This window comes from Phaseolus vulgaris, chromosome 3 (genome assembly GCF_051622355.1).
Source record: "Phaseolus vulgaris cultivar YP4 chromosome 3, ASM5162235v1, whole genome shotgun sequence".
In the NCBI taxonomy this organism is placed as follows: Eukaryota; Viridiplantae; Streptophyta; class Magnoliopsida; order Fabales; family Fabaceae; genus Phaseolus; species Phaseolus vulgaris.
In genome coordinates, this window is record NC_143500.1 from 54330942 (window position 1) to 54344436 (window position 13495).

General features: G+C 32.6%; 1 protein-coding gene across 3 annotated transcripts; it reads right to left on the reverse strand.

The window, feature by feature from the left end:
- Positions 1 to 14: 14 nt before the first annotated feature.
- Positions 15 to 11600, reverse strand: LOC137808732 (UV radiation resistance-associated protein). Of its 3 annotated transcripts, none has more exons than XM_068609995.2 (6): positions 11093 to 11600; positions 9595 to 9801; positions 3660 to 3843; positions 1527 to 1675; positions 1043 to 1258; positions 15 to 409 (listed from the first exon to the last, which is right to left on the reverse strand). In XM_068609995.2, exons 1-6 carry the CDS (start codon positions 11270 to 11272, stop codon positions 287 to 289), a joined length of 1059 nt encoding a protein of 352 aa, XP_068466096.1. In that variant the 5' UTR covers positions 11273 to 11600; the 3' UTR covers positions 15 to 286. The 3 variants fall into 3 exon arrangements, with proteins under 3 accessions (XP_068466096.1, XP_068466097.1, XP_068466098.1); XM_068609996.2 differs by having other exon boundaries at positions 15 to 425; positions 11093 to 11533; XM_068609997.2 differs by having other exon boundaries at positions 15 to 442; positions 11093 to 11533.
- Positions 11601 to 13495: the final 1895 nt, after the last annotated feature.

The following is a 13495-nucleotide window of genomic DNA, read 5'->3' on the forward strand; positions in this document are numbered from 1 at the left end:
CAAACCACATGGCGTACTAAAATCATCAAAATTTGAAAAATCATTGCATCTCCTTTTCTCACCCAAAGAAGGATTTCATCGGGAGTTCTACCCCACTCCCTGTTTCAGGTTTAACAATACTTTGGGCAGTACTATATACTCTTTTTTAAAGAATACCAAATCCATTATAGAAAGTTGGGCTCTATTTTGATAACAACGCTACATTGGAAGGTGCACCAAAAAAATTGCACCAGGCAAGAATTAAAAAAAATCGATTTACAAGGAAATTACAGTAGATACAAAACTACTATATCAAGCTGTCTATAAACGCTGAAGACTGGATAATCCTCAAGAGCTCCCTCAAATTATCAAGTACATGGCGTGGTCCCAAACTCTTTGCATCAATGTAATTCAAAAGCTGTTCTAAATCCTACAATCAAAAAAAGCTCGAGGGAAAGGAGCTCTAAGGTTAATTAGGAAGTATATGTCAGCACTATAAATATCGAATCTCGTTCAGGCAATCACACTTGAAAAAAAAATAAAAGGCAGTAACTAAGTATGCGAGACTTTAAATACATTGAGCATATTTAAGATATAATACAGATGCAAACCTACCTGCCAACACGCTGGGTCCTGCAGTTAAAATCAAATTATGTAGAATGTCGTAAGGTACATTTTATGCTATTTTTCAGTGCATGTAAAGCCTTTTTTTGTTTTTGGTACGAGGAAGTACACGGAGAAACTCAGTTCAGAAACAAACTTTACTCTCATAGTCCAAATAATTTCTTAATCAACCAGCATGTACAAGTTGGAGCAAAGTCCCAAAAAAGAAATGCAATCTTGGCCAGGAAGCTATTTCAGTGAAACATAAAGGAACTCAATTACTAACCAAGCAAAACACGGATGCTACAGACTAGAAACATAGTCATCAACGAATATGAAAAGCCAGAGTAAAACAAATACATCAGACAAATGATAATCGGCAGAAAGTGTCAGTGAAAAATGCATTTAACTGCACTCAGACTGAGAGTTACTACAAGCAATAAGAAATAGAAATATATACCTTATTTAGTAAGAATACAGCATAAGCTGCTCTTGTTGTGTCTTGACCTTCTAAAAAAAGGGGGAATTCCACATGCGTATTTGTGTTTGCATTTGATGAAGCTTCAGATGTTAGCTCTGTTGAAGGTGCATTGTCAACAATATATGAATGAGAAGCACCCAACCGTACAGGATATCGCAAAGGAACTTGCAAGTAAGAGGCTATAAGTGTAACAGCCTGCGAGAAAATCAGTCCAGTAAAGTACATTTCAATAACAGAAATTATTCAAAGAGGGGAGACATTTCAATAATTATAATCATCGACATGAACTAGCATCAGAAATGCTATAGCTGGAAACAGACGTTTTGTAATGGAAAAACAAAACATGTATGAAAATTTAGAAACTGTACCTGACAAATTTTGTAAATGGATCACAATAAACATAAGATAGAAATAGACATTCAGTTGAGAAAAAAATAAAGGCCCAGTAGATTCTAATACTTACATGTGCAACATATCCTAGGGCAGTGGCAGACCCCTGAATTTCCTTTTTATCAGTGAAAAAACTCATTTTCCTAAAAGATAGCACGTTCAAATGCAGACCATGAATTGTTAAGGCTCCTTGATTAACTGGTTTAAGTCCAGCAGAAGTCCCTGAGCAAAGAAATAAATGAAACCTTTAACAATAAAAATCAGCGAAGGTATCACTTACAATTGCAGTTAATATTAGCAAAAAAGTTGTGATAATTTAATTCAACATAAGGTAAACTAGAGTTAGCATCCAATGAATGGCTATGGTCTTCTAGTGCATCTATGTCACATTATAAAACATGGCATGAAAGTCCCTTACAACAGTACGAAGAGAAGTAATATGAAAAACAATAATAATTAACTGGTGGATGCTCGAAAGGTTTGTATTTCCGTCAGTGATCTGTCAATTTAATGGTTACAAATTGAATGTGAAACTTCAAAGAAAAATGAAAATACATAACAGAGCTCAAAAGACATAATGATTCAACCTTGCACATTAGGCCTCCATATAGAGCAACAATGAAGTGGTTCACAAGTTAAATCACATAAATTATGATAAAAGAATACAGATTTAGTTCTGGTTCAACGAAAACAGGATGAAGACAGAATCAGATAAACATCTATAACTGAGCAGATAGTGAAACACTTTTCTTTCTTTTAGCAGTAACTATGTTTGTTAGTAAGGGAAGAAAAAATGAGAAGATAGAAAATTGAGAGAAGAGAAAAATGTTTTCTTTCCAATTGTTTGATTCAAGAGAAAAGGGGAAAAAATAGTATATTTCCCTTCCTCTTGTTCCACTGTTTGTTTGGAAATAAAAGTAGAAAGAAAGAAAATGTATTGGTAAAAAAAAGTATGTATCCGTTCTAAGAGCAAGCTATTTGTTCGAAAACAATATTATCCTGTAAAATTTTCTTTTCTGGCTCTTCTCCTTTTGGAGTCAAGATCTTCCTCCTATGCTCTTTAGCACCTTATCTTCCCCTTCCATTGCCTTGCCTTGTACCTAGCCAATTCATCTTCCTTTTCCTAATTTCCCTTTAATAATTCCTTCATTTGTGGTGTTTCTAGTGAGATTTTAAAGTGAAGTCCTCCTTACTTTCGTTAATTTCATGATGTATACATCCTTTTAATGCTCCTCACCATTTCACTTCAGATGATTTTGACACATATGCTTGCCTTGCTTGTATCTGGCCAGTTCCTCTTCCTTTTCCTAATTTCCCTTAATAATTCCTCTAAGTGGTGTTTCTAGTGAGATTTGAAAGTGAAGTCCTTAGTTTCATTAATTTCATGATGTATACATCCTTTTCAATGCTCTTCGTCATTTTACATAAGAAGATTTTGCCACATGCTTGCCGAAGGTTTCTACATGCCCATCCACCTTTGGTTATAGCATGGCTTGGGAGAAGAGAAGCAAATACCAGAGCTGGAACCTCCGGATCATTGGGTGGAGTGGAACCATGCATGGTGGTAGAGGAGGAGATGCAGTTTCACAGTCAATCCACATAAAAACTACAAGGAATCAGAAAATTATGCTAATGGGGCAACTAGGGAATTTGGTATTTTTCCCTGAACCAATGCATTTCCTTTGCAAACTAGGCAAGAAAAATTTCACATGGCACCAACTAGGCTTATTTCCTCACCACTCTTTGCTATCCACGGTTGTTAGTAGGATATTAGGTGTACTGTTAGAAGTTATTAGAAGATTCAATAGATCTTTGTAATCAATACTTTTGGGATAGAATTATTTATTAAGCTCAAGAAGTCCGGTCATCGGTGTGAAGGAGTGTGTTGGAGAACTCACATCAACTAGAAATAAGACTAAATCTCACCTTGCAAGCCAATTTCTTAGGGTTGAGTTGAGTTAGTCCTAAATCCACTTTCTAAACACACCAGCCAAGCAGAGTACAAGATGAAAGACACCCTATAACCCAACTTATGGAAGAACTATATCCTACCAATAAGAAAATAAGGATTAGCGATTGAACCATCCAGCACCTCAAGTTTCAATAGTTTATTTAAATTGCAAGTTTCTGACTTCTTATGACCTTAGCCATTCTTTTCACCTTAGCACTATGCACATATGAAAAAAAGACTATTAATAACCCTTACCTGCCAGGTTACCCGAAGGATATGCCTCAAGCTCTTGCTCTTGTGATGGTCCAACCAAGATCTTAACAGGATAGAGCATTGAAATTTGAGATATCATATGCTGTTGCCTCCTCCTCAGCATCTTTTGCAATTTTCTCAAATGAACATAACCATTTTCATCAGACAGTAGTTGTATGCTCGATTCCTATAATAAAAGCATCATCAGTTTTCTGCTAACACTAGTAAAATGTAAACAATAATTAATTCGTTTCCCTCAAAACAAGAAATAATGTTGTTATTTAGATTCAAATAAACAAATTCATCAATGTCATTTGTTACATGGACTAAGAGAAAAGAAAGCTTTTATAGCACATTTGAGAGAAAACAAGGAGTTAATAATTTTTTAAGAACAAGTACAAGAGAAACTGAGAAAGGTATAATCTATTCAGCTAAAGGTGAACTCAGTAAAAGCAAACAAGAATAATCCAGTTAATATCAATTTTTAACACATACTTCACCAATAAATGAATCATTGTTACGCTCCAAAAAGAGAAAGAAAAAGATTCACACTTTGAACACCGAAAAAGGAATGATTTCTATTATTCCAGCACCTTACAGAACATACAAACATTCACAAAGGAAATAAATTCCTTTCACACAGGTATTACTCCTGTCAAAACAACACACATACAAAAAAAGAGTCCCCTTAACCTACCGGGTTGGTCATTCTTTAAAGACCAACCGTAACCAACAAAACTACCCGAAAACCCACTTATTCAGTATTCTTAAATCTCCTTCTATAATACACCTTCCACACTTTCTCCTTATCTTCTTGCCTAACAATCATCTTTACAATCAAGAGACAACACATTCCCCTAGAACTTAAAGCCCAGAAAAGTAATATTCATCAAAATAAGGGATGGGAATAAATTTAAAATTAAAAAAAAAAATATGTCCAAACATACCATACATTAGAAAATTTAAAATCTAATACAAGAAAATTTATGTTAAACTTTTGTATCTTACAAATATTCTACTCTGAAAGAGTGCATGAATGAAGACAAAGAAAATGAGCAAGAAGATGTTATTCTAATGACAACAATGAGGAACATGACAAGATGTTTTTGCTCCCATAAATAGTTCATTATTTTCTTTATTTATGTATTTCTTGGGAAACATTAAATTTGTAGGATAAATTCATTATTTTTCCTGGGACACATTAGAATTTTTAAATTTTCCCTCCTATTTCCTTTGTTAGTCTCAACCAACACATACTACCTTAGAATTAGCATTGGGATTTTAGGATGGTTTATCCTATAAATAACCATGTCTAACTCTTGTAAAAAACACTTTAGATAAATAGAAATTTGGGAGCAAATTTTTGACACCTTTATGTGCGTGATGAAGCATTAGTCTTAACTTGGTTCCTAGGAGTAAAGTGATTATTTAACATTTGGAGCTTATCTTGACAAAGCATGGAGTCCTCTTCTTCTACAAGTGGTGCACCATTCTTCATCCCTTCCAAAGACTTTTCATCCTTTTAATTTTTTGTTAATTCATCTATCCATAGCTTGTTTTATTCTCATTCTTACTTAAGTTTATATGTTCTTATGTTGTTCTTATTCTACTCTCAAATTGTAAATGGAATCATTGACTCTAAGTTGATCATGGAAGTATTTCATGATAGCAACACATGAAGAGATTCAACTCTTGTTATTAATTCATGTTCCTATGCCTATATACTTCCTATCCTTACATGCATCCTATCATACTCTCACAAACAATGGGATCAGTTTATGTAAAGTACAAAGGAAGTTATAAGAGTAACTAATTATTAAAGGAAAAGAAAGAATAGGGTAAATTCCTTGTGTATATTGAACACATAGGGTTATGTTTATATAGGAAAAGAAACATATGGGCTAAGCCCATTACATAAATATGAGATATCTAACAATATCTATGATATCTCATAATATCTAATTATATCTAATAATATCTAACACTAATGATTAACTAACTAACCAATTTGTAATTAACAAACTAATCAGCAACTAACTAGTGTGTAAGTAAAAAAAAAACTAATAAGTAACTAATTAATGTTGTGTTGACAACAACGAATTGGCTTACAAAAAGATAAGATGTCAAAGATTACTAACTGCGCTATTGTACCATACAGGCCATCAGCTTACACTAGGAGAATAACTCTAATACTATATTACAAACCGTCCTAAATTAACAACAGGTTGAAGTAGACAAGACAATCACCCGTTACAAATACAACTTTGCCTTTTACAATTTGTAACTTAGAAAACACCCAAACTAAAATTAAAATATAGTCAAAACTATGTTGTCCTTGAGAGTTGAGGACTATATGTAGCACGTATTAAGGATTTACACCTTATAAATTATCACTGTATGATGAACATTTGGTGGTTGCGAGATGGAATACAACTTAAGACTATAATAGTTATGTCCAAGTTGCCCATGTATGCAACAATTATTTAGTTTTCTTAACGTAATTTATGGTTTAATACTTAAGGAAGGGAAGAAGAGGAGAAGTGAAAGAATACTACAGACCCATCACACAGCCTGATGTCTTTGTTCTCTGCACAGCCTCAAAATCTTATCTGGAAAACAGTCTTTCGTACCTCATTCTCCAATTTTTCAATTACATGTATTGACCGTGTTGTAGAAAACATGTAAGATGGAGTATGTACAATCGTGAAAACTCCTAGAGGCGAGGCTAAGGACATTCTTATAAAGATAGATTTGCATTAGACCTCAGCCTTGAGTCCTTGTATAAATTTAGTATTGGAAGTGTTTCCTAAATACAAGCAAAAGATTATACCTAAATGTATGCTTTCAGAAGATGATATAGTTTTTTAGCCAAACAATCAAGGGAAGAGGTTAACTTGAGCTTTGAAGATGAACATTGGAACAAGTGTTTTTGTTTAAGTAGGAGTAAAATAAATTATAGGCATTAAGAAACAAGAAAAATAGAGATGTCATACCAGAAGTTTTATTTAAATTATCTACCAGCAATATTACAAATTGATTAGAAAACTAATGTAGATGTAACGCGTAAGATGGGTGGTTAAAATGAAAATGCTTTACTTAATGGTGGTGAATTTTGGACTTTAAAAGAACAAGATAGAAAAGTGGAAAGACCAAAAATGAGCATATTAAGATGGAACTGTAGCAATACAATAAAGGATAGGATACAAAATTATGTGTCCAACATATTGGAGTGTCACCTATCTAGGAAAAAATTATAGAAAATTGATTAAGGTGGTTTGAACACATGCCAAAAAATGCCAATTGAAGCCAATGGTGACGAGAGTAAATCATATGGTTTGAAGTTTCAACTAAGGTAGAGGGAGGACAAGAAATACGTTCAGGAAATTATTAAAAGGGATCTCACGGTGAATAATATATTGGTTGAAAGTATTAGTGACAAAAAAGGTCATCGAAGATGGTACCACTTTGTTAATTTTAAGTATTGGCTACATACATGAGTATTCTTATTCATAATGAAGAAAAAAAATAGTAATAAGGCACAAAATCAATCAATATCTAATATTGGGAAATATTTGGTAAGATATTTCCCTATCAAATCAAATCATATCATATCCCCTATTTAGTGCAATCAAATCATATTTCTAACACTCCTCCTCAAGCTCAAGCATATGTATCATATAAGGCAAGCTTGTTATAAATGTCACAAACACAACACAGCTAGTTGGTTGTCAAAGCTGATAGAGTAGCTAATGACAAAGCCAGTAGATATTTCCCAAACATTACTGTCTCTATGGCAAATGACAATCAATCTTCAACATGCTTCGTCCTTTCAGATCATATCTTGAATACTTTCCCTCAAGCTAGAATATGTTCATCATACTAGTCAAGCGGTTAAAAATGGTCATAGGACACAGTAACTTCCAAAATAGAAAAAAATGGGTAAATGACACAACAATTGCTGAAAAGTGAAAAAATGCTCAAAGAGTGCAGCGATTGCTAGAAAGCAGACATGAATAAATGACATGGCACTTGACCAAAAGCAAAATTGCTCATAGGACACAACAGTTGCAAAAAAGCAACAATGCAAAAATGCTTAAAGGGCAAGTTGACAATCGAAGAGCAAAAGTGGTCATCACTTAGCAAGGTGATGCCAGTGGTGGTGGTTGCCAACTAGAAAAGGCTCGCCACATGAAAATAAAAAAGAAAAAAAGTCAATGGTGAGCAATATTTGGTGGAAATATGTCAACACTGACCAATATTCACCAGAAAAATGTTGATGCCAAACAATAACACCGATTGGAAAAAGTTCAACAAAAAGGAAACTTACCAAAAAAAATGTGGTAGAGTACTGAAAAAACCACAACAATAAACAATACTTTTTGAAAAATGCCAATGGTAAATAGTACTCAACGGATTGAGGATAAATAGTATTCGTTGGAAAAATGTTAGTAGTAAACAATACTCATCAAAAAAATGTTGGCAATAAATAGTATTCACTAAATAAAGGTCGATGGTATAATGCTGGTCAGAAAAAAACTCCCCAAGAAGTTGTCAGCATTGAACTAGGCAAACGGTGGTGAATAGAGTATCCGGAGTGAACAATGACAACAAGGAAAAAAAACAAAAACCATAAAGCATACTATGCTTCTAAAAATTACACGTATGAGCAGTGGACCTATAGGGAATGCACAGATTAGGGTCCCGTTCTCTTTAGGCTCCTAATACCATGTTGAAAGGATTAGTGACAAAACAAATCATGAAGGATGGTACTGCTCTGGTACCATGTTGAGAAGAGATAAACCGAGAAGGAATATACTAAAATTCCATGTATTGGGTACACATGATTATTCTTATTTATAATGACGAAGAGATACAGTAATAAGGAACAAAATCAATATCTAATAATGGGAAATATTTAGTATGATATCTCCTTTTCAAATCATACCATATCTCCCTAATGTAATAAAATCATCTATCTAATGTAATCAAATCATATCTCAAATAATTATTGAGAATTATGTTTAAATCAAGTTCAATGGCATCATGTGATATATATAGCTAGCCTCACGTAGAGGGATATGATTATTGTTGGTATTATAATTATAGAAATAAGGAGTATATCCTACATAATAAGGAATATCTAAATTATATATGTATTATTAGGAATGTTTGTTTTTATTCTCGTATCATATCTTTATTCTTAGAGGATATCAAATCTCTTTCTATTCACTGTATTAATTATGTTTTCCTAATATAAATAAAGCATTTGTGTTGTTTCAAAAATACACGATTTCAGCTCAATGACTCTACTTTCTACGATTTAACAGTTGTCAACTTGTCATTACTGTTTGTTGTTTTCATAAATCAACGCCTATTACCTACACATAGGACAAGTATCAAATAGATTCCTTTCTTGAGCATCATTCATAAAGAGGACAACTTCTACTCTTGTACATTGAGACAATGCTAGTAAATCTTACACATACTTCTATTCTCATATCTAGGCTATATTATATTTTCATAATTTTTTAAAGGCTTGGATGTGTTACAGATACAAATTAGTGAAGTATCAAAGTGTAGCAAAATTGTATACATATATCTGATACATAGACGTGATCATATAGAAGTATAAGTGTTTTATAGAATAGAAGACCCTTATATACTCTTCTATTAATATCCCTCAAAATGTCAGCCACAATGATGCAAAAAAGAAAAGGTTCAATCCATGTGTACCATCCCAATTGTTTGCCGATATTCACAACATACATTCTTGTTTCAGAAACACTCTTCAACATTGCTGATAAAAAGCTGATAAAAAAAAATAACATTGCTGATAAAAAAAAGATAGAGAAAAATTCATACAGACTACTGAACTTATTAATTTTAATTATTTCCAGGAAAAAAATATTATATTGAATAGAGTAAGACAGCAACTCACTTGGAGGTTTCTGCTGGATCCAGAAAGAGCACCCCCTGCAACCAAAAGTGATTGCACTTCACCAGTAAGCTGCTCCTCCTGCTTGCTAGTATCCTCCTTAGCCAGCCTAGAACGTATTGACATTTTCTCCATCACCATTTTCTTTGATTCCAATTTCTCACGCATCTCCTCAAGTTCATTCAACCGACCTAATGACTCAGAATTGCCCTGTTCACAAAATTATTGCTCATCAATAGGCAATAATCATACACCTATATATTGGAAACTTTGACTTTTGTCAAATGAAACCAACAATTAGTGGGAAAAATCATCCCCGTGTGTAAATAAAAACTAAATCACTTATCAAACTGACAAGATGGAACTGGTGCACTTAAATTGAAATCTAAACAGCAAAGTCATCAATACTAGATAATAGTGGAGCAACCAACCCCAAAACAGATAAAGCATGATAACGAATTGGGATGACTACCATTACAAAATGTATAGACATAAATGAAATAATGCACATATGAGTGTGTTGTGTGTGTTCTCAAAGAATATATCCATGATTAAAAGCCATAATTTTATGCCAAGCACACAAGTTAATAGCAAGTGTAAGGTAAAAATACATGGAAAAAAAAAAAGTAAAAGTACAAACAGGCAACATAGGTTACTTACAAGAGCACAGCAGTGCAAGAAAGTGAAAACAAAAGGCACACAAGCTCAAATATATATATACAACCCATAACCAAAATCATCATAATAAACCGATGGATCCACTCAGACAGTGAAAAACAAAAGGTCAAACAGTTCGCTCTAATTAATTTTCACAGTAAATGCAATTACATTTAACACCACGTTTTCGTCTCACTCCCTCATTTCGCCAATAATTTCCAAATCAAACCCAAAATACGATTCCATTCCCCACTCGAGCTCAGATTCTCCAGCAGATCAAACACGCTAACCCTCCAGCCCCTAAATTCCAACTCCATTTCCTTACAATTTTCATTTATTACACAGTAAAGACGCCAACAGCACAAACATAACTTCCAAATTTAAAGAAACTTAGGGTAACAACACGATAAACCATTAAAACCGGTTTCGAAAATTAGCAATGACCAAACCTATACCAAAACCTAAACCTAAATGCAATTACATTTAACACCACGTTTTCGTCTCAACCTCATTTCGCCAATAATTTCCAAATCAAACCCAAAAATACGATTCCACTCCCCACTCGAGCTCAGATTCTCCAGCAGATCAAACACGCCAACCCTCCAGCCACTAAATTCCAACTCCATTTCCTTACAATTTCATTTATTACACAGTAAATACGTCAACAGCACAAACATAACTTCCAAATGTAAAGAAACTTAGGGTAACAACACGATAAACCATTAAAACCGGTTTCGAAAATCAGCAATGACTAAACCTACACCAAAACCTAAACCTAAAAAAGTCTAAAACCATAACCATTAAACCTACACCAAAACCTAAACCTAAAAGTGTAAAACCCTACCTGGATGAGAGAGTCGAGCTTGTTGTAAAGGATGCTCCTCTTCTGGTTGGCTTGGGCCAATGCGGAAGAAAGACTGGCCAACCTCGCGAGATCGTGCTGGAAGTCCTCCCACTGAATGACCTTCACATGTTGGGGATCAGTTGTGGTGGTCCGCAATGACAGAATCTGGTTTGGCTCCATCACGAATCGAACTCACCATCGTCCTCGACTGCGTTTATAACCGAACGAACTCCCTCATCAATCCCTCTTCTGTTCTTCTGCTCCTGCTTTTCTCCACAGAATTGCCTGATTTTCTTCGGAAAGAAAAAGGAGATTCGCGTCTTGGTCTTCTTCGATAGTGGATTTTGCGATAGTTAGGTATTTTGTTTTCTTTGGAGGTTAAGCCGCGAAATTGTGGACACGTGGAAAACGTGCTTTGCCTTTTTATACATCTTTCTTTTCTTCTTCGAACTGTACCTCGCGCATTTAGATTTTCCACGGTAATAAAAGTGAGGAAATTAATTTGTATAATTGAACATTGATGAATATGAACCGTTCCATAAATAGAGGAAAGTTTATATTTTAAAAAATAAAATACAATGAAAAATTAAGATTATTTAAGTTAAGACAGATAAATAATTATTATTATTTATTTTAATAATAAAAAGATGTTTACTAATAGATTAAGGCAAAATCCACAATTAGAAATAGTTAAATTTTTTATTATTTTCAGATGTTTTCTTAATATTTCTAAACCCTAGATCCTAATGTTTAATTATAGTATATAGATGATATTTTAATTTGAAAGATGCTCTATTAAGAGTTTTTCATAAAATCGACGTATAATGAAGACATTGAGATCCATTATAAAAAAAATTGTAAAACTCACTTGGAAAATATTTTGTTAAAAGTAATTTAAAGCATGTAAATAGAAAGATATATGTCATAAAAGGATTTAATCTGAAAATTTTAATATTAATTAATTTACCTGGTAATGAAGACTGTGCTTACTTGTTAATCAACATGATCAACTCCAATAAGAAAATTATTGTTGCAAATATAAGATAAGTATTATTTGGACCTCATTCATTCACTCTTAGTTAAATTTAAGTATTATTTAGATCTTAGTTGTTCTTGATTAAGAATAAGTGTTATTTAAAATGTAATTATTCATGATTAAGACTAAATATTCTTTAAAATACAAATATTTCTAACCTAAAATCGTGTATTATTTGGAATGTAATAATTCTTATATAAGACTATGCATTGTTTGAAACATAATAACTTATGCTAAGGCAAATGTTTACAAAAAAATTGATTTAAAAGATCAAAAGTTCGCTCACTGTAAATTTGATCGGGGAGTGGAAAGTTCAAGGTGTGGGAAAGTGAGAGCGTGAGAAAAAAGTGTGAAAAAAGTTAGTGTGTTTGGATTAAGGTATGTTAGGGTAGATGTGTGAATAAAGTTTATTGAGATACGTGAGTGATGTGATGGTTGTAAGAGTATTTTAAATTACTTTGAATAGTACAAAATGTGAGATTACAAATTTACCCTTACATATAAAAAAAGAATAAATAATTATTAATTTTATGCATATTTTAGTTAATTAAAATAATTTAAAGTTTCATTTATAAATAAAAGAAAAAATATATAATTCAAAAAATAATTAAATATAATTTTAAATGTAAGTATAATTTTATTATTTTTCATTTTATTAATTTAAATTAATTTTTTTACTTAAGTTAATTTATTTAGATAATTTTAATATTATTTATTATTCTTTAAATTATGTTATATATAAAAAATTATTATTAATAATAATTTCCATTATTAATATTATTGTATGAAGGACATCATTGTCTTTTCTTCTCATTCCACTCTCATTTTTCTTCAATTATGAAAGGATCCTAAATACCCTAAACTTTACACCCACTCTCACCCTCAACCTCTCCCTCTCCTAGAAGTAAACAAGGGTGACACCCATTCACCCTCACCCTCACCCTCAACCTCAATCACCCCCAAAAGCAAACACACCCTAAAAGAGGTGTTAAGTTTTTCAATATATATATATATATATATATATATATATATATATAGAGAGAGAGAGAGAGAGAGGATGAAACTCACTCTTCTAAATAGCTAAAAAATAACACAATAATATTTTATGAATAAGTTAGTCCTTACATCCTTGAGATTTCAACTTTGTACATGTATTATAAGTTCTTGTGAATGAGTTATTAACAAACATTCTTTTATTGATAGAGTTGGAATTATATGTTTTAAATTCAAAATTAATCAAGATCGTTCATGGATTTCACAACTTCTAGTTATACGATTTTAGCTAAAGTCATGTTAGTGTGACACGATTTCCATATGGACAAAATCTGAATTGAAATTGTTATGACATGACTTTACTTCTTTATATA

What these genes read in the sequence shown, in the direction of transcription:
- LOC137808732 (XM_068609995.2), bottom strand. Translation starts at nt 11,272, where the DNA reads ATGGAGCCAAACCAGATTCTGTCATTGCGGACCACCACAACTGATCCC. An exon ending in AGCTCGACTCTCTCATCCAG is followed by an intron (nt 9,802 to 11,092) that starts GTAGGGTTTTAC and finishes TTTTGTGAACAG; the next exon opens with GGCAATTCTGAGTCATTAGG. An exon ending in CTGTATTCTTACTAAATAAG is followed by an intron (nt 410 to 1,042) that starts GTATATATTTCT and finishes TTTTGATTGTAG; the next exon opens with GATTTAGAACAGCTTTTGAA.